At 41.1% G+C, this 25762-nt stretch overlaps 1 protein-coding gene across 1 annotated transcript in view; it reads right to left on the minus strand.

Annotated features, from left to right (window-relative positions):
* UBR1 (ubiquitin protein ligase E3 component n-recognin 1) overlaps positions 1–25762 on the minus strand; it is a 718041-nt gene that overhangs the window by 450774 nt on the left and 241505 nt on the right. The window contains exons 14-15 of the mRNA XM_030215524.1: positions 23257–23385; positions 9384–9564 (exon numbers count right to left, since the gene is read on the minus strand). Coding sequence (XP_030071384.1) covers positions 9384–9564; positions 23257–23385 — 310 coding nt within the window. The remainder of the gene's footprint in view (positions 1–9383; positions 9565–23256; positions 23386–25762) is intronic.

A 25762-nucleotide genomic window follows, 5' to 3' on the forward strand; every position in this document is an offset into this window, starting at 1 on the left:
CAGAACTAGTGGTCAGTGAATTCCTAGCTGCTAAGTGTTTATTTTGCACAATATATTTGTTGTAATCTCTCATACAGAGTTATTTAGCTGATCAGATTTCTGATGCCTTCAAACATGCCGTAGTCACACTGCTCCTTAAAAAATCTTCACTGGACCCTACCTGTCCTTCCAACTATCACCCCATCTCCCTCCTCCCTTTCCTATCCAAGATACTTGAATGTGCTTGTGCACTGCCGTTGCCTTGACTTTCTTTCATCTCAAGCTATTCTTGATCCACTTCAATCTGGCTTTCGCCCCCCTTCATTCAACTGAAACAGCGCTTGCTGAAGTCTCCAATGATCTGTTCCTGGCCAGATCCAAAGGTCTCTATTCTATCCTCATCCTTCTCGATCTATCTGCTGCTTTTGACACTGTTGATCACAACCTACTCCTTGATACGCTGTCCTCACTTGGATTTCAGGGCTCTGTTCTTTCCTGGTTTTCTTCTTATCTCTCCCAGCGTACCTTTAGTGTGTACTCTAGTGGATCCTCTTCTACTTCTATCCCACTGTCAGTTGGTGTACCTCAGGGATCTGTCCTTTCATTGGTACAGCTAGTCAGAAGAGTCTAAGAACAAATAAGAGGTACATGCATCCCCTAGAAACATGTCCAGAATAATTGCTATTTAGTGGTTTTCTGCCAGCTACATACCTCTAATATATTTCCCTACAGTTCGATTCCCATTGTAGCTCCTTGTGATGCTGGGCAAGTCACTTAACCCTCCATTGCCACAGGTACAAATAAGTACCTGTATATATTATGTAAAACACTTTGAATGTAGTTGCAAAACCACACAAAAATCGGTATATCAAGTCCCATTTCCATTCCCTTCATAAAATATAGGCTATCAAAAACTACGCGATCAGGCAATATAATTGATTTGATGTAAATAACAGAAATCCTCTCCACTTATTGAAAAAGAGGATGTCCTAGATTCTTTATGAGTAAAGATTGTTTATGCAAAAAAAAAAAAAAAAGTTTTAGTTTGCTCACCAAGAACTGCTTCTTCTTAGTCTATTTATGGAGAACGCTTATATTCATTACACAGTAGCACTGGCAAAGGGATTAGAATACTGATGAGTAGGTTGTTCCATGAATTGATTCATCTCCTTATGAAACAACTCCAGGACAGTTTAGATATGGCCAATGTACTTGGGTTTAGTAGGTACTACTGAAGGTGTAAAATGGGGTCATTCTTTCTACTAGATATAAGATATCTGCTAAAGGGGCAACCGAATGCAATTCTACATACGTTATTTATGTTATTCTGTGCCCATGCTTGAAATTATACATTGGACGCACCAAGCAGGCAGTAAGACAAGACTGAATGAACACTGCTGCTGTCTGAACTTGAGATCTCATCTCAGATAGCCTTCTCTGGTTTCTCATTGGTAGGAAGCAGTGCATTAAACAGATATCTCAGGGAGAATTATAGATGTGATTTCACCTTCATTGCTGAGAGGGGACAGCGATTATCAACTAGCATATCGAACAGTGATTTATTTGGATCTTGCTCACACCTTTTTCAGAAGTAGCTTAAAGTAAGTTACATTCAGGTTTGAATGATGAACTTGATGCTTTAAGATTGGCTGAGCTGGTTGAAATTTTATATAAAAGCCTGGCTGCCATTTTTAATTATATAAATGACTGCAGATATATGTTGTATTATAATATATTGCAAGGGGTTTTTTTTTTTTCATTTTTCACTGATCAGCCCTGATGCTGAGTGATCCAATGTGAGAAACGTGATTGGGTCAGTGCTACCCAAATATAACAAATATAAGCATTCTCCATATACAGACTAATAAGAGAGTTCTTGATGAGCACGCAAAATTTTGTTTGCATTTTCAATCATTTCTCAAAGTACTATTGATTACACTCGACATCCTCTTTTTGCATAAGTGGGGAGGATTTCTGTTATGATGGTCCATTTACATCAAATGCGTTATAATATTGGATGTCAAGTGGTTTTTGATAGTCTTATGTTTTGTTATTCACCTGGTGCCTTGAGCAAACTTTGGTTTGTGTTGCCTTTATAAAGACACTGCATGCACTAATGTGGTACCCCAGATTATATCATTTACTGGGAAAGCACCATGTAACTATTGTATACTCTTTCCCACACAGTCTTTTTAAAGACAGTCGGACTATCAGATGGTGAATTTCAATGCTGAATAAACACCCAACTCTTCATAAGTCCATTTTCCCCAACTTTTTATCAGCTCAACGTTTACCTAAAGAAATACTGACAATGCACTTTTCTTAAAAATCTCTGTCAGAGCATTATCTATATTCCAACTGTGGTAACTCCAGCACCCAAATAGTTGTGCACACCGATCTGCCTCAATCACTGTTATCCCAGATGTTGCCGTTACATGCTGACTGCAACTCTCATTGTTCTTCAAGTCTCTTATTACTGCTGATACTGTCACTTTTTTTTTTTTTGCGGCACCCATCTCTTGCTGCAAATCTGCTCAAGTGACATCACTACTGGAAAAGTATTTGAACCGCTCACCCTCAAGGTGCTTGCCCAAATCATTATTATCCCTGATGTTGCTGTTATGTGCTGACTGTATCTCTCCCTGTTCTTCAGGCCTCTTACTACTGCTGATTCTGCCACTTTTTCTTTGGCATCTGATCTCCCATTACAAACCAGTTAGGTGACATCACTACTGGAAAAGTATTTGACTACTCACCATCTTGGCGCTGTGCCAGGGGCACATGCTGAAGGAGTGTGACCAAAGAGAAGGTTGTTCTTCCTGTGTGCTCCTTGGGTGCCTTGTGGCCCCTCTTCTTGGCTGGTTCCTTCTCTCTCTCATCCTTTTATCCCACCCGCCATAACGCAAACTGGATCCCCAGCCCCTCCCTTCTCCATTCCCATACTTCTTCACCCAAGTTCTGCTCTTGCCTTTCGTCCACAGCCCTCTCACTGATTTCTAACCCCCCACTGCTCCCGCCCTTTCTCTCCCTCAGCTGCCTCATCACTCCCGCCAGTTTGACCTGGTTTATTTAGTGCCTGTTCACTTTAGCATAAGGCCCAACTTGTCTCTGACCTCATTACCATGCCCCCCCCCAACAAGATGTCCTTTAAATAACCAAAATCTAGTTGCATCCTGGTGACTCCACCACCCTCCTTGAATCTTGCCCCTCAGGCTTCCTGTCAGCACACACACCTCATCCTTTCGCCATAGAGGTGGTGCTGCCTGCCTTTACATTTCCTCCCTGCAGCTCACTATGTCAGTTCAAGTCTCTCTCCACCTCTGACATTCTTCATTTCAATCTGCCTACAGTATCCTTTCATCTAGCACTCATTTATTACCAGTCGCTCCCCACTGCCCTCTCGATGAATGAATTGCTTGCATTCACCTCCAAATGCTGTACTTTCTTCTATTCCTGTGTGACTTCAACTTACTTACTTCTGATACTGTGGATTCTTTCCTCTCCTTTGCCACTAATATTGTCCTTTAACAATGTCATCGTTCCCATTTATTCTGTTGGTAACACTTTAGATCTTATTTTTACCTCACTTGGTCTCACTCTCACACCTTCTATTCTTTCCTCTCTGCTGTGACCATGTCTTCATCTCCTTTCCCTTTTCATTACTAGCCCCTTCTGTCCCTGTACCATTCAGTGCTCTGCCCCCACTCTCAGATTCCTCTCTTGACCTGATCAGTAATTCTTTAGCCTCTCTTTTTCTCCCCTCTCCCTTTTACAACCTTTCCTCTCAAGTTGCATCCCTTCATTCCTCTCTTCAACATGGTATTGATCTTCATGACTCATGTTTCTTCAATACAGTCCTGCCATACCAATAGCTGGAGTCTGTCCTATCAATTTTATCAATTTTTTTTTCCTTTTATAATTTCATTAATTTTGTAAACCGCTTTGACCTTCTTTTAGATAGAGCAATATAGAAAATCGGTGCAATAAACAATTTTCCCTGGTTTACGCGTGGCACTACTGCACCCGTTTATGTGAATTTCATGCTAAAGTTCAGAGTGCTAAAACATGAGTATTTCAGAAAACAAATTCTGTCCTCTATGAATCACCCTCAGACTCTGTACGGTATATTGAACAGCTAGCCCCATTTCACACTCCTCTGCCTACATATGACCATTCTTCTTCCTTTCTGTCCTGGCTAATGCCTGGTCATCAAAAATTTCATCTTTACGCTAGTCCTTGGGCTTTTCCTTCCCTCGGGCCTCATCACCACCTGACCCTCCCCCTCACCACCCTGTCAAACTGCAAACTGATCATCTCTTAACCTTCTCACTGATCACTCGTTGCCATGCGCAGTCCGTTCTTAGTCTTTCCTCCCTCCTCCGCTGCCCTTGGCCTGCTCACCTCTCTTCTAGTCTCTCTTTCGGTTTGGTTCCCCCGATATGGAAAGATGCATTGGCAAGACCATTCCTCAAGAAGCCTCATCTTGACCCTTCCCTTCTTCTCAATTTTCACCCCATCTCTAACCTCCCTCTCTTTTCAAAATTCTAGAGAAATTCATTCACCAGCTCGATGCCTTCCTTGACCAATGCCCTACACCCTTTCCAGGTTGGGTTTCATCTTAACCGCAGTACTAAAGTGCTTCTTCTGTCACTCCATGATACTAACTGCTTCTCGTTAGATAGGAATCAGTCAGTCATTGTGGTACCCCTCGATCTCTCCTCAGTTTTTGACATAGTCGATCACTCCCTGTTTCTCACCTGTCTATGTTCCCTAGGTATCAGAGAGACAGTTCTCTCCTGGTTTACCAGCTACCTCTTTAACTGCATGTTTCAACTTTACTATGACAGCTCCCTCTCCCCTATCATTTCCAATCTGGTGTACCCCAGGGCTTCACCCTTGCTCCCACTCTGTTTTTCATGCCTCTCTTCTGACTCTCATTCAGGAACAGGGATGTACCCTTTTTTGCTACATGGATGACATCCAGATTCATTGTCACATTGCCAATCCCTCATCCTCTCTGAACACCTGTCTTAACCAGGTCTCTACCTGGCTTAAAAAACAATTTCCTGTTCCTATCTCCAAGTGTGAGTCCATCATCTTCCCCAGTCCTGGATCATCCCAGTCCCCCCTCCTTTTACAACTACCCTCTTCCATTTTCCAACTGTCAAGATTTTGAATGTCACCTTTGACACCAGACACAAATCATAAATTAATTCTGTTGTCCGTTCAGCTTTCTTTGCCCTACACCACATTTGCTCCCACCTTTCCCTCCTCAAACCTAAAATTTAATGCCAAGAAATGCAGAGTGATGCCCTTGGGATGCAGAAATCCAAAAGAGATATATCAGATAGGAGGAGATTATTAAGCACAGCTCAGGAGAAGGACTTTGGGGTGATGGTGTCTGAGGAAACAATGTGACAATTTGGTGGCCAAGGCCAGAAGCATGCTAGGCTGCATAGAGAGGGGTACAACCAGCAGAAGAAAGGAGGTGTTGATGCCCCTGTACAAGTCATTTGTGAGGCCTCACTTGGAGTAATATGTTCAGTTTTGGAGGCTGTATCTTGCTAAGTATGTAAAAAGACTTAAAGCAGTTCAGAGAAAAGCGATGAAAATGGTATGAGGTTTGCATCACAAGATGTATGAGAGAATTGAGGACCTGGACATGTATACCCTGGAGAAAAGGAGGGAGAGGGGTGATACAATACAGACATTCAAACATTTGCAAGGTTTTCATCTACAAACAAATCTTTTCCAGAGACGGGAAGGTGGTAGAACTAGAGCACATAAATTAAGGATGCAGGGGGATCAACTCAGGAATAATGTAAGGATGTACTTTTTCACGGAAAGGGTGGTAGATACCTGGAATGCACTCCCGCGGGAGGTGGAAATAAAAACAGTAACGAAATTCAAAAATGCTTGGGATAAACAAAGGCATCAGTACAGAAGGCATGGAACCAAACAAGCTTAACAGTGATTACGGAAAGGGAAATGGGACTTGATATACCGCCTTTCTGAGGTTTTTGCAACTACATTCAAAGCAGTTTACATATATTCAGGTACTTATTTTGTACCAGGGGCAATGAAGGGTTAAGTGACTTGCCATGTTCAGGTTGGCAAGTCTCCTTGTACGATTTGCAATGCAAATCCCATACCATGTTTGTAGCTTTTTTCTGCATCGCTTCCAGTCTTTTTACATCTTTAGCAAGATACGGCCTCCAAAACTGAACACAATACTCTAAGTGGGGCCTCATCAACGACTTGTAGAGGGGCATCAACACCTCCTTTCTTCTGCTGGTTATACCCCTCTCTATGCAGCCTAGCATCCTTCTGGCCACGGCCATTGCCTTGTCACACAGTTTCTTCACCTTCAGATTCTCGGACATCAGCATAATGTTGTAAACCGCACGTAAACAGGGGATATTAGCAGTATATAAGACCTAAATTGAATCCCAAGGTCTCTCTCCTGAATTGAGCTTACTAATCTCTCCTCTCCTATTCGGTATTTCTCTTTTGAGTTTCTGTACCCCAAATGCATCACTCTGCACTTCTTGGCATTAAATTTTTAACTGCTAGACCCTCGACTAATCTTCTAACGTTTGGAGTTCCCTTCTCATTGTTTGTAGTCCCTCCAGGGTATCCACTCTATTGGATATGAGGTCTCCAAAATCCTGAGCGCTGTAGAGCGGGTGAAAGTAAATCAATTTTTCAGTCATTCTGGGGGACACTCAATGCAATTGCATGGAGATACTTTTCAAACAAATAGAAGGAAACATTTTTTCACTTAAAAGCTCTGGAACTTGTTGCTGGAGGATGTGGTAATGATGGTTAGAATATTTGGATTAAAAAAAAAGGTTTGGACAAGTTGCTGAAGGAAAATTCCATAGTTTGTTATTGAGATGGACATGGAGGAAGCCACTGCTTGCCCTGGGATTGGTAGAATAGAAAGGTGCTACTAATTGGGTTTCTGCCAGGTACTTGTGACCTGGATTGGCCACTGCAGGAAGAAGGACACTGGGCTAGATGGACCACTGTTCTAACCCAGTATGGTTGCTGTTATGTTATGACTCAACCCTAATCTGTTTTGGCCCTCAACACCCCCCCCCCCCCCCCTTTAGGATCACTAATTCCTCATCCATGGAAAATTATACTCTCCAGCAACTACTCATCTCTCATCTACTAGTAATCAGCCAGCAACCTTCTACCTTATGGATACACTGACTGCACTATGTGAAGTCCAGGAATTCAAAAGCTTTTGCCTTCTTAGGCAAGAGAGAGGAGTGAAGGGAAAGGGAGATGGTTTCTTCACTCCTTCTCCACTGCAACCCGTGCCATCAACTCTGACTGCACACCTCATAGCACCCTCCAATCCCCTACCTCATTCTATCCCTCCTATCCCCCACTCAACAAAGAGCCCCTTTAATCCTCTCTTGCCCCTCCTCACTGATTCCTTCACTTACTCCTCCCTTTCTCCACCATGGTCGCTTAAAGGTAGGAAGACTTGAATAGTGGGCGTTCATTCCTTGACTTTTCAGCCTTGTCCTTCACAGCCTCCTTGATTGTGTGGCTGCTCCCATCTAAAGTAAGTAGCCCCAACACTACTGGCTCTGCTTTCTCTGGTAGCTAGGGGTCCAAGAATTAAATATACCCATTGGCAGTACTACTCTATCTACAAAGGACCTAGACTGACTTACAACACCAGCTTTGCTCAGTTTTCATGCAGGAGCGTGAACTGATTTACACTCCGGCTTCCTTGGGGCACAGAAAAAAAAATAAAATTCCAGATTGTCCTGCTGGAATTAAACTCTGATAATAGACACAAAAAGGGAGTTAATTATCAGAAGGAACATAAAAGAAGGAGCAACTGGAGAGGAGGGTCCAGATTAGCAGCTGTTCTTTATTCCAAGCTAACCCCCTTCCTGCCTCTTCCCTGCAAAACAAGGGCGGGGCTAGATCAGAACACTCCTGCTGGTTCTGGAATCTGAAAAGTAATGAGAGCACTACATTTGAAGCAGAAATTAATCCTTAAAAATAACACATGCAAAGCTGAAAATGTATTCTATACTCATTTTCCTCCCTTGAACTAAATATAACTCCTGGATCTCCTCGGAATGTAGATTACAGTGAGCACAATGAAACAATGTGCATAATTTTTGACACACTAAAGAAGGACAAGTTTAAAATGGACAATTTATGTGTTTAAACTGCTGTTTACTAGTGTTACTGATTAATCACCAATAAGATTTGCAATTAATGTTGAAATAATAATGGCAATTAAAATTAAACCCATTAACACCGACTACAATGACCTTTAAAGCATCCACTCCTCTCCCAAAGCTCCAACCCAAGAGAATCCACCACTCCTGTAGGCAGCTCAGGCCTATCTTAAGGATGCCCTGGTGGTCTAGGGATGGGCAAGAGTGATATTCCTGCTTGTGCTGGCTCCAGATTCAAATTGTCAGCCACAACTTGCAGCGGTATTCTTATGGTATTACTGCTAGGGATCAGGATTGCCACTTTGAACCCAGAGCCTCCACAGGTAGAAGCAACTGGAGATCGCTCTTGCCCATCCCACCCTAGACCGCACATCACTATTAAACCCGGGGGAAAAGAGAGGGGCCGAGAGATTTTCAGGATAAGGATGGATAGTCTGGGTGAGGGGCTTCAGTAGGGTAGGAATTTTTTTGAGGGGGCAGATTAAGGACAACTAACCTCCCCCTCAACATTCAGCTAACTGGGTAGAGAACTAAATATTGCCACTATCCAGTTAATGGCCCAGAAAGTGCTCCTGCAGGTCACAGGGGATATTCAACAGTACTATCCAGGCACTGATGTAAAATGCAAATAGCTATGATCAAAATATTTAAATGGGTAATTAATTGCAATTAAAATATCTGATCAAACAGCAGCTATACTCTTTACCCATGTAAATGTTTTCTTTTTTTTAATTGTTCTCCACAGAACTAATACCAGCTTGAAAGAACCGCAGCAGCTCTACTTGGTTTTCTTGGTCTAATTCATACTTCAAGCAAAATTCTAACTTACTGTGCTCTGTAATACAGCACTTTTTCTGTGGCCATGACTCCATTATTGCAACCACAGAAACCACACAAACCTCTGGAGGCAAAGGCTAACCAAGTTTATATGGAATGCCTGCCCAGGTTGCAACCCCATATAGGGTCACAACTCAGTCTGGGAAGCTCTGCTGTAAGAAGCCTTGATTGATGCCCCTCAGTTAGAAAACTGATGAAACAAAACCCAAACTGAGACTAATAGGATGAGGGTAAGCAGAAATGCAAAGGGAAACTACCTAGCATATTATGATCTTCAGCCATTTTTTCAACATGTAACTGGTTCAAGAATTACTAGGTAACAATAAATAGCCATACATAACATTGGTGACTCACCAGCAAGTGTTCTGGTGAGTGGTAAATGTATGCTGACTGGATCCGCAGACACAAGGTAAGGTCGGTCCTCTAGTGAATGGCCACACATCTGAAGCAATACTTTTCCTCTTGAAGAAGTGTTGGTGCCACACTGAATTACTGCTTTATGGCATTCTTTGTAAGCTCTCAGCAGAACTTCTTCCTACATAATTACAAAAAAGAATACACAAATATCTGCAGCAAAATGAAACTAATACAAAATAAGGAAACAAAAATAAAGGTTCAGATTAACCCGAGGGCTTAATGATAGTGTTGTGAAATAATGGGCATGTATACTCTGTACATACACTCTTGTTTGTGCATATATATTCCATGGAAAACTAAACTGTGTGCTACATATAAAGGCCTTTGCTTGTTTAGGCCAAACATTTTATTCCATAAGAACTGAAATCTGTAAAACTACATAACTTTGTCCCAAAAATTAAGTAAAGCACGACTTTTAACAAGATTAATTGGCCTTTAGTCTACCACTGCAATGGTAAAATTTGGACTTCTGTTAATTTCTTTTACTTGAGTCCTGCCAGACTAGTCCACAGGAGGTGGTTATGTCCTCCAGCCAGCAGATGGAGAAAAGGGCTCACAGCAGACTTCACTCCTCTTATAGAAGGGTTGATGCCGTCTTCAACACCTAAGTATCCTATGACAAAGCTAAGACAACTGAAACAATTGTTACAAACATAGAAAAATGATGACACAAAGACCATATGACCATATGGCTCCTAGCTATAAGAGAACGTGTCCGTTCTCTTGAGGCTAACGTAGCAGACTTGGAGCTGAGGGAGATAGAGAGGTACATAGAGGAGACCGAGAGGTACATAGAGGAGACCTACAGGGATGTTGTAGAGAAGTCCCACCTCCAGTATGCTAGCTCCTGTGCTACCTTAGAGGAGGGAGGTCTCCTAGAAGGAGAGCATCACCCCGTTGAAGTAAGAAGTACTCCTGTAGCCAGACCTGCCCACCAGGGGATGTACTATCCTCTCGCACCGAGGATATGACTCCAAGTGCTGCCTGGGAGGGAAGGGTTAAGACAGCTGTTGTAGTTGGTGATTCAATCATTAAGCATATAGATAGCTGAGTGGCTGGTGGACGCGAGGATCACCTGATGACTAGCCTGCCTGGTGCGAAGGTGGCGGACCTCACGCATCACCTAGATAGGATCTTAGATATTGCTGGGGAGGAGCCAGCTGTCTTGGTACATGTGGGTACCAATTACACAGGAAAATGTGAGAGAGAGGTTCTGGAAGCCAAATTTAGGCTCTTAGGTAGAAAACTCAAATCCAGAACCTCTAGGGTAGCATTTTCTGAAGTGCTCCCGATCCATACGCAGGGCCCAAGAGACAGGCAGAGCTCCAGAGTATCAATGCGTGGATGAGATGATGGTGCAGGGAGGAGGGTTTTAGATTTGTTAGGAACTGGGCAACATTCTGGGGAAGGGGGAGCCTATTTCAAAAGGATGGGCTCCACCTTAACTAGGGTGGGACCAGGCTGCTGGCATCAGCATTTAAAAAGGAGATAGAGCAGCTTTTAAACTAGAAACTGGGGGAAGGCCAACAGTCGCTCAAAAGCGTATGGCTCGGGATAAGGTATCTTTCAAAGATATCACCAAAACAAGGAAGATAGGGTATCCTAATAGTGAGGTTGCAAAAGAGATTGTAGTAGATCAGGTGTCCTTAAATAAAAATCAGACAAAAGATTGCAAATTAATACTGTCAAGTACTGAGCATGATGTAAATAGGAACAACAAACAGTTTGAAATGTCTATATGCGAATGCCAGGAGCATAAGAAATAAGATGGGAGAGTTAGAATATATTACACTAAATGAAAAATTAGATATCATAGGAATCTCTGAGACCTGGTGGAAGCAGGATAACCAGTGGGATACTGTCATACCGGGGTACAAATTATATCGTAGTGATAGGGTGGATCAAATTGGTGGAGGGGTAGCATTGTATATTAAGGAGAGGCTTGAATCAAAACACATCTTGGAATCCCTGTGGATTGAAATTCCATGTGTAAAGGGGAAAAGGATAGTGATAGGAGTGTACTACTGTCCGCCTGGCCAGGATGAACAGATGGATGCAAAAATGTTAAAGGAAATTAGGGACGCAAATAAACTGGGCAACACAATAATAATGGGTGATTTCAATTACCCAGATATTGACTGGGTAAATGTAACATCAGGGCATGATAGGGATGTAAAATTCCTCGACAAAATCATGGAGCAGCTGGTACAGGAGCAAATGAGAGAAGGAAAAATTCTAGAACTAGTCCTTAGTGGAGTGCATGAACTGGTGCAGGAGGTAATAGTGCTGGGGCCGCTTGATAACAGTGATCATAATATGATCGGATTTGATATTAGCTTTGATGTATACACAGGAAATCAAATATGTTAAAAAAAGGAGACTATGACAAAATGAGAAGAACAGTGAAAAAAAAAAAAACTTAGAGGAGCGGCTGAGAGGGTCAAAAATTTACACCAGGTGCGGATGCTGTTCAAAAATACCATCCTGGAAGCCCAAGCCAAATATATTCTGTGTATTAAAAAAATGAGGACGGAAGACCAAACGACAGCCGGCATGATTAAAAAGAGAGGTTAAGGAAGCTATTACAGCTAAAAGAAAATCCTTCAGAAAATGGAAGATGGAACCAACTGAAAATAATAAGAAACAGCATAAGGAATGTCAAGTTAAATGCAAAGCGCTGATAAGGAAGGCTAAGAGGGACTTTGAAAAAAAGATTGCACTGGAGGCAAAAAACACATAGTAAAATTGTTTTTAGGTATATTAAAAGCAAGAAGCCAGCAAAAAAATTGGTTGGACCGCTAGATGACTGAGGAATAAAAGGGGCAATCAGGGAAGACAAAGTCGTAGAGGAGAGATTAAATGAATTCCTTGCTTTGGTCTTCACAGAGGAAGATTTGAGAGAGATACCAGTGCCAGAAATGGTATTCGAAACTGACGAGTCTGAGAAACCTAATGAATTCTCTATAAACCTGGAGGATGTAATGGGGCAGTTCTACAAATTGAAGAGTAGCAAATCTCCTAGACTGGATAATATCTATCCCAGAGTACTGATAGAACTGAAAAATGAGCTTGCGGAGCTATTGTTAGTAATATGTAATTTATCCTTAAAATCAAGCGTGGTAACGGAAGATTGGAGGGTGGCCAATGTAACGTCGATTTTTAAAAAAGGTTCCAGAGGAGATCCAGGAAATTATAGACCGGAGAGTCTGACATTGGTGCCGGGCAAAATGGTAGAGACTATTATAAAGAACAAAATTACAGAGCATATTCAAAAGCATGGATTAATGAGACAAAATCAACATGGATTTAGTGAAGGGAATCCTTGCCTCACCAATCTACTACATTTCTTTGAAGGGGTGAACAAACATGTGGATAAAGGTGAGCTGGTTGATATTGTGTATCTAGATTTTGAGAAGGCATTTCACAAAGTACCTCATGAAAGACTCCAGAGGAAATTGGAGAGTCATGGGGATAGGAGGTACTATCCTATTGTGGATTAAAAATTGGTTAAAAGATAGAAAAAAAGAGTATGGTTAAATGGTCAGTATTGTCAATGGAGAAGGGTAGTTAGTGGGGTTCCACAGGAGTCTGTGCTGGGACCGCTGCATTTTAACATATTTATAAATGATCCAGAGATGGGAGTAACTAGTGAGGTAATTAAATTTGCTGATGACACAAAATCATTCAAAGTTGTTAAATCACGGGAGGATTGTGAAAAATTACAAGAGGACCTTACAAGACTGGGCGTCTAAATGGCAGATGACGTTTAATGTAAGTGCAAAGTGATGCATGTGGGAAAGAGGAACCCAAATTATAGCTACATCATACAAGGTTCCACGTTAGGAGTCACCAACCAAGAAAGGGATCTAGGCGTAGTCGTTGATGATACACTGAAACCTTCTCCTCAGTGTGCTGCTATGGCTAAGAAAGCAAATAGAATGTTAGGTACTTTTAGGAAAGGAATGGAAAACAAAAATGAGGATGTTATAATGCCTTTGTATTGCTCCATGGTGCGACCGCACCTCAAATATTGTGTTCAATTCTGGTCGCTGCATCTCAAAAAAGATATAGTGGAATTAGAAAAGGTACAGAGAAGGGCGATGAAAATGATAAAGGGGATGGGACGACTTCTCTATGAAGAAAGGCTAAAGCGGCTAGGGCTCTTCAGCTTGGAGAAAAGGCGGCTGAGGGGAGATACGATAGAGGTCTATAAAATAATGAGTGGAGTGGAGCGGACAGATATGAAGCATCTGTTTACGCTTTCCAGAAATACTAGGACTAGGGGGCATGCGATGAAGCTACAAAGTAGTAAATTTTAAATAACTCGTAGAAAATGTTTCGTCACTCAACGTGTAATTAAACTCTGGAATTCGTTGCCAGAGAATGTGGTAAAGGCAGTTAGCTTAGCAGAGTTTTAAAAAGGTTTGTACGGCTTCCTAAAGGAAAAGTCTATAGACCATTATTAAATTGGATTTGGGGAAAATCCACTATTTCTGGGATAAGCAGTATAAAATGTTTTGTACTCTTTTAGAATCTTGTCAGGTATTTGTGACCTGGATTGGCCAATGTTGAGTCCAGGATGCTGGGCTTGATGGACCTTTGGTCTGTCCCAGTATGGCAATACTTATGTACTTATCCAGTCAAACCATCCATACATCTACTACTATCCCTTCCATTCCCTTAGAGATTCTATGTACTTGTCCCCAATTGTCTTAAAATCAGATACCGCCTTCATCTCTTTCTTGAATTCAGATACTGTCTTCATCTCCATTCACTACCCCTGCTGGGTTCAACATAAGGAGTCAGCACTCAAGAAAAAGGTTTAGGTGTCATTGTAGACAATATGCTGAAATGTGCGGCGGCAGTCAAAAAGCAAACAGGATGCTAGGAATTATTAGGAAAGGGATGGTACATAAGATGAAGATTATTATAATGCCTCTGTATCGCTCCATGGTGCGACCTCACCTAGAGTAATGCATTCGATTCTGGTCGCCACATATCAAAAAAAGATAAAGCAGAATTAGAAAAGGTGCAAAGAAGAGCAACCATGATGATAAATGGGATAGAACTTCTCCCAAATGAGGAAAACATAAAGAGGTTAGGGCCCTTCAGTTTCAAAAAGAGACAAATGAGGGGAGATATGACTGAAGTTCACAAAATCCTGAGTGGTGTAGAACAGGTAAAAGTGAATTGATTTTTCATTCTTTCATAAAGTGCAAAGACCAGGGGACACTCAATTAAATTAAATGGAAACACTTTTAAAAAAGATAGGAAGAAAGCAAAGATACTTACCTGTAGCAGGTATTCTCCGAAGACAGCAGGCTTTATATTGTCACAAGTGGGTGATGCCGATCCACGTCACACGGTCCAGCATTTGCCATAGCTGAAAGAGAACTTGGTGGAACACGAGCCGTACACCACCAAGAATGTGCTAGTGCCTTGCCGCCCATTACGCGAACACGGTCTCCTCAGTTTAATACCATAGAAAAAAATGAAGTAAAAATAACAAAAGGGACAACTCCAAGGGGAGGTGGGAGGGACTGTGAGAATATGACGTCTGCTGTCCTCAGAAAATACCGGCTACTGGTAAGTATATTTGCTTTCTCCGAGGACAAGCAGGCTAGCATCCAGGCTCACCAAAATCAATGGTCAACTGGGCCGCGTAACGGCGAGGATATAACACAGATTAACCTACAATGTGAATGAGAGTGCAGCCTGGAACAGAATAAAACAGGCCTAGGAAGGTGGAGTTGGATTCTAGACCCCCAAAAGATTCTGCAACACTGTCGAGTCGAGTATCCTGCTCAAGGCAGTAGTGTGATGTGAATGTATGGACTAAAGACCACGTCACAGCCTTGCAAATTTCTTCAATGGAGGAAGACCTCAAATGGGCTACCGATGCGGCCATGTCTCTTGACATTATGAGCCATGACATTATCCTCCAAAGGACAGGCTTATGAACCTCAACATGTATACGCTGGACGAGAGGAGGGAGAGAGGAGACATGATAGAAACATTTAAATATCTCAAGGACATTTATGTACAGGAAAAGAGCCTTTTTCAAATGGAGGAGAGCTCTGGAATGAGGGGGCATATGACAAAGTTAAGAGGGAATAGGCTTAGGAGTAACCTAAGAAAGTATTATTTCACAGAAAGGGTGGTGGAGGCGTGGAATGGCCTCCTGGTGGAGGTGGTGGAATCGAGGACTGTTCCAGAATTTAAAAAGGCATGGGATAAGCATGTGGGATTGTTTAGGAACAGGAATTAGGGGTTACAGAGGATGGGCAGACTGGATGGGTCATATGGCCTTTATCTGCCGTTGTGTTTCTATGTTTCTAAGGCCAGCCCAGCCTGGGGATAAGTGAAGGAAATACAATCTGCTAGCCAAATTGAAATGGTGCGTTTCCCGACACCCACCCTGTTGGCATCAAAAGAAACAAAAAGCTGGGCAGACTGTGGGACTTGTCCGCTCCAAAGGTGGGGTTACAGAATATAAGATTAGCTTGTTTGTCGATGATGTTTTGCTATCTCTGACATCCCCCTGATTACCCTTTCAAACGTAATGAAGGATCTTGCTGCATTCTCCTGGGTCTTGGGGTTTAAAATTATGGGGAAGACAGAGGGACTTAACCTTACTGTGCCAGAGAGTGTCCTTCAATCCTTATGGGCTTCCTTTCCATTCCGTTGGGTTACTAAAGGCCTGAAATACTTGGGTATTTGGTTGCTTCCTCATTACTCTCACCTTTATAAGGCCAATTACCCTACTTTGATCTCCACTTTAAGAGCTGACCTAGTCCGGTGGAAAGATCTTTCACTTACTTGGTTTAGTAGAATATCTATCATTAGAATGAATGTACTGCCCTATTTACTATATTTGTTTCAAGTTCTACACGTAGCAATTACAAAATCTGTTTTGGACTCTCTGGGGTGATAGTAGACCTTGCTTTGCGACAAGCGCACTTTATAGAGACCCCCCCCCCCCCCCCAGAAGGTTCTATTACCATACTGATCAAGTCTGAACTATGGTTGAATGGTATCAGAATCACTCTTATAAATTATGGGTACATATTGAACAGGTGGGCATGGTACCACTTGGGCATTTGCTTTGGATGCCCAGGCAATATCATAAGCTTTGATCAGACGTTCCCCTCATGATTCTACACAGCTTTAAACTCTGGGATATGATGATGTATGGTAGACAGGACTTCCAACTCTCTAGATACTACTACTACTATTTAGCATTTCTATAGCGCTACAAAGCATACGCAGCGCTGCACAAACATAGAAGAAAGACAGTCCCTGCTCAAAGAGATATACTCCAATGTATAGTAACCTTCTATCTCTTACTAGTATGGTTCACTCAGTATATACCATTTGGCAGGCCTCTGGTCTGTTTTGATGGGGGTCAACTGTACAACGAGGATAACTTTTTGGCTTTTGAGACATTGGCCCATGATTATAACTTGCTTCCTTCCCATTTTTATGTCTACTTGCAGCTGAAGCATCTTTTAATGATTAAATGCTACAGGGAATGTTTGACAGGGGAATATACTTTTTTAGAAGATGTCTTTAAGGACTTTCGTTCTACCAAGTTTTTAGTTAGCACTCTTTATGCTTACCTCCAGGACTCGCTGCCAGCTCCTGTTGCACATAGGCAGAGATGGGAGAGTGAATTGAAAATTATTATTCTCCCAGAGGACTGGGAAAAATTAGAACAGTCCTTAGCAAAAATTGTCACAGCATCCCACATTAAAGAGAATAATGTTAAGATCTTATATTGCTGGTACTTGACCCCAGATCGACTCAGCAAATGGTTTCCACAGTCCAGTACAGCTTGCTGGAGGCGATCTGGTCACTGAGGTGCACTAGGCCATATATAGTGGATGTGCCCTAAAGCACGCTATTATTGGAAGGCTATTCAATTTCAGATTAAGTGGCGTACTACCATGCAGATCCCTTGGGACCCTGGGATTTTCCTACTCAACCAAGATATTCCTAGATGCCACAAAAGATATATTGTACTTGTTCGATGTTTTCTCTATGCGGCTAAGCTGATCCTTGCAGCTTGTTGAAAGGACTCTGGTATTCCCTTCTTTGAACCTTCGGAGGGTGAAACTGTTATATTTATACTACAGAGAGACTCACTATCATCTGTCAGAAGACAATCTCACTGGAAGCAGATTTGGGGTATCTTGAAGGATGTGAATGCTCTGTAACTGATGAGCGACTTCCCTTGCTTTCCCTTTGGTTCTTGTGTGCGACTCCAACTCTCTTATTCATGGGCGCGCGAGGACTAGCAAAGGCCTTTGCTAGTGAAGTTTCCGATTGGAGGGGCTGCCGTGGACGTCACCCATCAGTGAGAACAAGCAGCCTGCTTGTCCTCGGAGAATGCCTGTAACAGAAATGCTTTTCAAGGGTGACAATACAGAAGAACTGAAAGAAATCTCAGTGAACCTGGAAGACATACAGAGCCAAACTACTGAAAGAACTCAAACATGAAATTGCTGACCTCCTGTTAGTAATCTGTAAACTGTCATTAAAATCATCCGTAGTACTTGAAGATTGGAGGGTAGCCAATGTAATGAAAATTTTTAAAAAGGTTTCCAGGGGTACGAAATTATACTGGTAAGGCTGACTTCAGTACCGGGCAAAATAGTGAAAACTTTTATAAAGAATAAAATTATAGAACACACAGACAAACATGGTTTAATGGGACAGAGTCAGCATGGATTCAGATGAGGGAAGTCTGGTCTCACCAATTTCATTTCTTTAAAGGCGTGAATAAATATGTGGACAAATGTGAGCTGGTTGATGTAGTGTATCTAGATCTTCAGAAAGCTTTTGACAAAGCTCCTTATGAGAGACTCCTGAGAAAATTAAAAAGTCATGGTATAGGAAGCAATCTTTCTGTGGATTAGGAATTAGTTATTGGACAGAAAACAGAGGGTAGAGTTAAACGGACATTTTTTCTCAATGCAGGAAGGTGAATAGTGGAGTGCTGCAGCGATCTGTACTGGGACCAGTGCTATTTAACATATTTATAAAAGGTCTGGAAATCGGAACAATGAGTGAAGTGATTAAATATACAGATGACACAAAACTATTTGAAGTTGTCAAAACACATGCAGATTGTGAAAATTTGCAGCAAGACCTTAACTGGAAGGCTGGGCATCCAAATGGCAGATGAAATTTAATACAGCCAAATGAAAAGTGATGCACATTGGGAAGAATAATCCAACCCATAGTTACCTGATGCTAGAGTCCACCTTAGGAGTCTGCACTCAAGAAAATATGTAGGTGTCATTGTAAACAATAAGCTGAAATGTTCTGCCCAGTGTGTGGCAGCAGACAAAAAAGCAAACAGGATGCTAGGAATTAGGAAAGGAATGCCAAATAAGACCAAGAATATTACAATGCCTCTGTATTACTCACCTTGAGTATTGCGTTCAATTCTGGTCACCATATTGCAAAAAAGATATAGCGGAATTAGAAAAGGTGCAAAGAACAGCAACCAAAATGATAAAGTGGATAGAAATCCTCCCATATGAGGAAAGGCTAAAGAAGTTAGGCCTCTTCACCTTGGAAGAGACACAGAAGGGGGGTTATATAATTGAGGTCTATAAAATCGTGAGTGGTGTAGAACAGGTAAAAGTGAATCAATTTTTCACCCTTTCAAAATGTACAAAGACTAGGGGACACTCAAAAGAAATAGGAGGAAATATTTTTTCACTCAAAGAATAGTTAAGCTCTGGAACTCGTTGGAGGAAGATGTGGTAATAGCGGTTAGTGAATATGGGTTTAAAAAAAGGTTTGGACAAGTTTTTGGAGGAAAAGTCCATAATCTGCTATCAAGACAGATATCGGGAAGCCACTGCTTGCTCCGAGATTGATAGCATGGAACATTGCTAACTGGGTTTCTGCCATTTACTTGTGACCTGGATTGGCCATTACTGGAAGCAGGGTACTGGGCTAGATGGACCACTGGTCTGATCTAGTATGGCTATTTTTATGTTCTTATAAGGATTAACTCAATGTCTCTTCTTTGAAAACTATTTCCTATTAGTCTCTCTATATTGTGACACTTTCAAAACTTTGCAAACCCCCCCCCCCCCCCTTTTATACTGCAGGCTGACATGCCACAGAAACTTCCTTATGTGTTTTTTTTGTTTTTTTTTTTTTTGCTTTTTTTGTTCTGTAATAATGGCTGAAGATGAAGTTATTTTTATGTTTTTCCTTTTATAAAGATACTCTTCTCTATATTTCTATAATTGGAATTTCATAAATAGAAAATTAAAATAAAAATATAAACAAGATAGTGAATATCCTGAAAACCAGACTGGCTTATAGGTCTAGAAGTCTAGGTTAAGACCACTTGTCTAAAGAGCTTATATATACATTCTATATGAACTGCATTATGCACTTTAAGGGGCTCATTTTCAAAGCACTTAGACTTACAAAGTTCCATGGGTTACTATGAAACTTTGTAAGTCTAAGTGCTTTGAAAATATGCCTCTCAGTGACAAAAATAATTGCACTCTGAAATTTTAGACTTTAACATTTAGAATTCTCTGTTGTAACATTTTAACTTTAGACTAATATATTAATTGATGATAATTTTCAAAAAAATGTTTTATCCATGGAAATATACTCGACCAACCTATTTATTTAAAAATGAGTGTGTAGTGTCATTTTGCACATAATTCTAAACCCCTTGGGGAAAGATGTTCCTAGGATAAATTTTGGAACTACATGCTTAAAAGTTTTGAATTTTTAAAAGTATGAGTACTGTATTTGTACTTTTGCCCAGAAAAAGTATCTTCAGAAACTGGTAGATAGCAACACATGCAGGTATTTTTCCTGGAAAATTTTTCAAAGTAAAAGGTATCTGTGTAGCCAGTTATAAAAATATATATAGTGTAAATGTGTAGGCATTCCCAGGAAGAAGTTTGTGTGGGATGGAGTTCAAATTATGATATATGCGCATACTTTATTAAACATTTGTATACATGAATACATATATGCAAAAATGCATAGTATTTTTGGAACAGTTCAAATTTGTACACTAGCTTTTGCGTACTATTTGCAGTGGATCTGGGAACCAATTTTGTACAGGCATTGTACAATGCTCTTATAAAACAGGCATTTTTAGATTTCTCATATAGGTGTCTTGTTATATAACAAAATCCTTTATAAATTTCCCTATGAAAACTGAAGACAACTGTTCTAAATTAATAAGTTTTGTTGTGAACTTTACTATATCATTCAATACATTGCTTTACTGTATGAATTTAAGGTGCAGTATGACGCTGATTAACTGAACACCGATCATCCAGATGTCCAATTATCCGGACTCATTATCCTTCCAACAGTACAGTATCTTCCCAGCCAATCTTCGCAGTCCACGCAGTCTGATGCAGGAAATTATGTGAATGGGAATGTCCCTTTCCTTTTCCTCCTGACTCATACACAGTAGAAGAAAGTTTGCGGGGACGCAGCAGAGAAAAACCTTGCACTTTCAGCATGTGGGGATGACGCGGCAGAGAAAAACCTTGCTAAGCTTGCGGGGTCATGGCACAGAAAAAAAGCCTTGCTACTACTACTACTTAGCATTTCTATAGCGCTGCCAGGGTTACGCAGCGCTGTACAAGTTTAAACACGGGGAGGGACAGTCCCTGCTCAAGAGAGCTTACAATCTAACGGTAACAGACTACGTAGTCAGTGTAGGTAACAGGAATGGGGAAGGTGGTTAGGCGCCAAAAGCAAGGGAGAAGAGATGGGCCTTGAGTAAGAACTTGAAGATGGGCAGGGAGGGCGCATGGCGTATGGGCTCAGGAAGTCTGTTCCAGGCATAAGGTGCTGCGAGGCAGAAGGGGCGGAGTCTGGAGTTAGCGGTGGTGGAGAAGGGTACAGATAGGAGTGATTTGCCCTTTCAGACTGCACAGACGCAGCAGAGAAAATAGCCTCTTTCAGCTTGCAAGTACGTGGCAGAGAAAAGCCTTGCCCTTTCAGCATGAGGGGGGAACATGGCAGAGAAAAGCCTTGGCCTTTCAGCTTGCTTGGACGCGGCAGAGAAAATAGCCTTGCTCTTTCAGCATGCACGGATGCGATGGAGAAAAACCTTGCTCTTTCAGCTTGCAGAAATCTGGCAGAGGAAAAACCTTGCTCTTTCAGCTTAAAAATGGCAACAAAGCAAAAAAGGCATGCTTTGTCATTAAAATATAAAACTGATCTTGTGGAGAAAATAAGAAAGAGAGTGTTGGGAGAAAATCTGAGAGAAAAATATGGTGTAGGAATATTGTATGTTCTTTTTTAAAATTAGGTATGTCCAATTATCCAGTTTTATGATTATATGGACCATCCCTGCAGAAGACAGTCCAGATAATTGGCGTTGTACTGTACTTCTCAGTCACTTTTAAGAACGTTTTGTATCGAAAATTAAAGTTGCTTTTATTTGCTTCAAATTAAAGCTTTTTTATGACCTTCTAAGTAATATTATTTTTATAGATGACTTTTTTTTCAAGAAGTATATTTTTATGCCAGCAGCCATCTTGTTTGATCGTTTTCAATGCAATTTCTTTTAGCATATGCACATCAAGGAAGTTGTGCCCTTCAAGAATATACCTTTCATTTTTCTAAATGAACATTTTTGAGGGAGGAATGGATGCTTTTTGTTGTGGCAGCCATTTTGCTTTTGCTGGTTTAAAAAAAAAAAAAAAAAAGCTCCTTATCAATAGAGTCAAATATATATGTTATTTTCAACATTATCTTAGCCATCTTTACATAAATTAATGGTTTTGCACTACTTTTATTATTTTATTGATTTAGTTGTTGCATTTGTATCCCACACTTTCCCACCTCTTTGCAGGCTCAATGTGGCTTACAATACATCATGAATAGTGAGAATGATTTTGTTCCAGTTTAATAAAGTATCATTTGGATGCTAGGAAGTCATGTGACCAAGCCTCAGTTTAAAAGCCAGCTTTTCAGCTAGGCACAGACATTCATGAATGAGCATAGATCCTCCCTGTGTCTGAAGGCGCGGTAAGTTTTTCTTTAGCTTTCACCTATTTCTTCTGACTTGCACAATTATATTACTCCAATTTTAAATTTGACTTATCTATTGATGAGTGCCTTTTTAATTGTTCGGGATAGTATAGAAGCATAGAAATATGATGGAAGATAAGGGCCAAATGGCCCATCCAGTCTGCTCTTCCTCAATTACCACTAACTCCTTCTTTTCCTAAGGGATCCCACATGCCTGTCCCATGTGATATGTAAGATACTTTGGTTACAAGACACTTTTTATGTCTATATTTATGGTTTATGTATATAGTACATGTATCTGTTTATATTTATTTTTTATACTAATTAAGCGTTTAATTGATTTACTTTGTTTTAAGCTATACTAATGAATTATGTCTAATTGTTTTACTTGTAATTTTATATAATGTTGTGTTTCCAACATGTATGACTTACGTTTCAGTGGTAATTTAGTTTTGTTTATATTTTATTAGTATAAGTATCGCACCCTGAAGCAGCCCTGCTGGGCGAAACATAGTCATCTCAGGTACCTTTTTATCTGGTTACTCTACAATACATGCTTTTTAACAACTCTTCATCATCAATCTTACATGATTTTTGAGAATGAGAACAGCAATAGGGAACCAGAAGGATGAATTCATTATGTACAGTATAGTAATAAAAGTTTCTAGAGTCAAATCAAAAATAAGTGTTTTGCAGTGGGTATAGAAATAAGTATATGTATAGTAAAAGAACAAGAACTGATTGAAAATGGTTAAAGTTTACTCACATCACTGGCACACCACTCCTGGAACATCACAAGAATGTTTTTCAGTTGCATCTGGATTGTAATGGCTGCTTCCCAATCAGGATCCACCTCAATGTGCTGACCAATTTGCCTTTTTATTTCCTCCATACCCTGGAAGGAAACCACCAAAAAACATATTTGCTGTTCAATTAGAAGAAATGCCATACTGGGTTATACCAAAGGTCCATCAAGTCCCATCTCCTGTTTCTAACAGTGCCAATTCAGGAAAAAAGTATCTGGCATGATTCTAAAGAATATTTTCACATCTTTTGCTCATATCTAAGGATAAGCAGTGAGTTTCCCAAATCTACCTGGGCTTTTCCTTCAGGAACTTGTCCAAACTCTTTTTAAATCCAATCATGCTAACCACCTTCATCATATACTGTGGCAACAAATTCCACAGTTAAAACTGCACTATGTGAAAAATAAAATGTTCTACAATTTTTAAAAGAATTACTTATTAACATTATGAAGTATCTCCTTGTCCTAGACTATCTGACCGGGTAAATAAGTCCCCTACTTAATCATTCCACTCCACTCATAATTTTACAGACCTCTATCATGTCTCATTTCAACCATCTCATCTCCAGCTGAAGAGCCCTAACCAGTCCTTCCTCCTATGGCCGTTGTTTTATCCCCTTTATGATTTTGGCTATCCTTCTCTGAACTTTTTCTAGCTCAGCAAAATTTATTTATTAGGATTTACTGCCTTTTTGAAGGAATTCACTCAAGGAGGTTTACAGCAAGAATAAGTCAAACAAACAATAGACATTTACAGCAGTAAAAATATTCAAACAATACAAAGTATCTTTTTTGAGATGGGGTAACCAGAAGTGCACAATGGTGGCAATTCTACAAAGAGGTGTCTAAATGAATTGGACTGTGCAGGCTGTGTTCACATCAGGCTCCTGCAAATTAATACACATTTTGTTCATTTACAACTCAAATTTTCGCAGACTTCTGTTCAGTCTGTGTTGAGGCATCAGTCCTCAGTTTTACTTTGAACTTCTTTCATTTATTTCATCTAGAGAAAGGAAACATCTTCCCTTCATATTACAAATAACTCTCCTCATGTCCTATGATCTGAGCTGGATCTATTAATATAGGCAGCCAAGACCTCCTTCTAACCTGCACAAATCTTCATCACTCCTAGAAATAAACACAGGACTCATGCAGCTGAAGTGGCAACAACTTGGCAGCAGCTTTATTCAATACAACTTACTATATGATTAAGGGGACCCAAGGCAAAACTTAAAGCTTTTGCTTAAACATGAGTAGAGAGGTGTGGTAGCCGTGAATCCCAGTCTTCCACCATCTGCAAGACTGATACTTAGGATAACATAACTCCAGAACTTCCTGCCGCCCAGCAAGGGGGTTCAAATCGAGACACAACTCTCTCAGCTGTAGACCTCATCTCAAATCAGGCTTGGGTACACCCGCCACCAGTCCGGGGTAGCATCGCTTGCCCCTGTCCCCTACCCATCAGCTGCGGTCAGCTGTGGCCAAAAAAATTTTCTCAAGCGTGCACTGTAAAGCATTATTGAACAAGTCATTCTCAATGTCAAATATGGGCACCATCCTTTCAGAAAAACCCTTCACAAAGCTCCTCAGCCCACGTATGCAACACCTGCAGGCCACCCAGTTGTAGGACCCAAGCGGCTATCTGCCTGTTAACCTTCTTTCTCACTCTCCCCCATAACCTACACTATTTGTGACACAATCTGGGTATTATGTTTGACCAAATAATCTGAGTATGGGAGAAAAACTGTGCGATGCTGGACAAGTCGAGCATAACCATCTGCTCCAACTCAACATAAGACCTGGCTCCCAAGTCATTGCCACCGAGATGTATGACAATGGCACTTGGGGGGGACCAATTCGGCAGATTTGCGTTGGAGAAATGGGATAACCCCAGCTCCTGTTCAGTGCACTTTCACTCCCTTGGGAGCCAGACCAAGGTCTTGCTTCGGCTCAGTGAACGGCCCATTTAACAAGAGTGTCTGACAATCCACACGTTTTTCTCCCTGAAGGCAACCTCTGCAACAGAACATAAACGGTTACATTAGCAAATGGGTCCAAGGCTTTTGGAGAGTACATGTCTAGCATATGATTCATAAGCCTCGGACTTCCATCTGCCTATGTGCTTAATTGGCACAGGTGAAAGTCTGTCGGCTGCTACACTGATAACAGCCCCTTTCCTAAATGAATGGTTCCAAAGTTGCCCTCAGCAAGCATTTTATTTTTTTATTTAGTTACATTTGCACCCCCCGCTTTCCCACTCGTGGCAGGCTCAATGCGGCTTACATGGGGCAATGGTGGGTTAAGTGACTTGCCCAGAGTCACAAGGAGCTGCCTGTGCAAAAACTGGAATAGGGTGAGCAGGAAACCATCCTGGTGTATCAAAAATGAGTCGACACCTACCGGTCTCATCACCATGTAGGCTCGTGCATTTAGTACCAGGCAGGTAGGGAGAGAGCCAACCTGGGTC

The sequence above is a fragment of the Microcaecilia unicolor genome, chromosome 9, assembly GCF_901765095.1.
Source record: "Microcaecilia unicolor chromosome 9, aMicUni1.1, whole genome shotgun sequence".
NCBI lineage: Eukaryota > Metazoa > Chordata > Amphibia > Gymnophiona > Siphonopidae > Microcaecilia > Microcaecilia unicolor.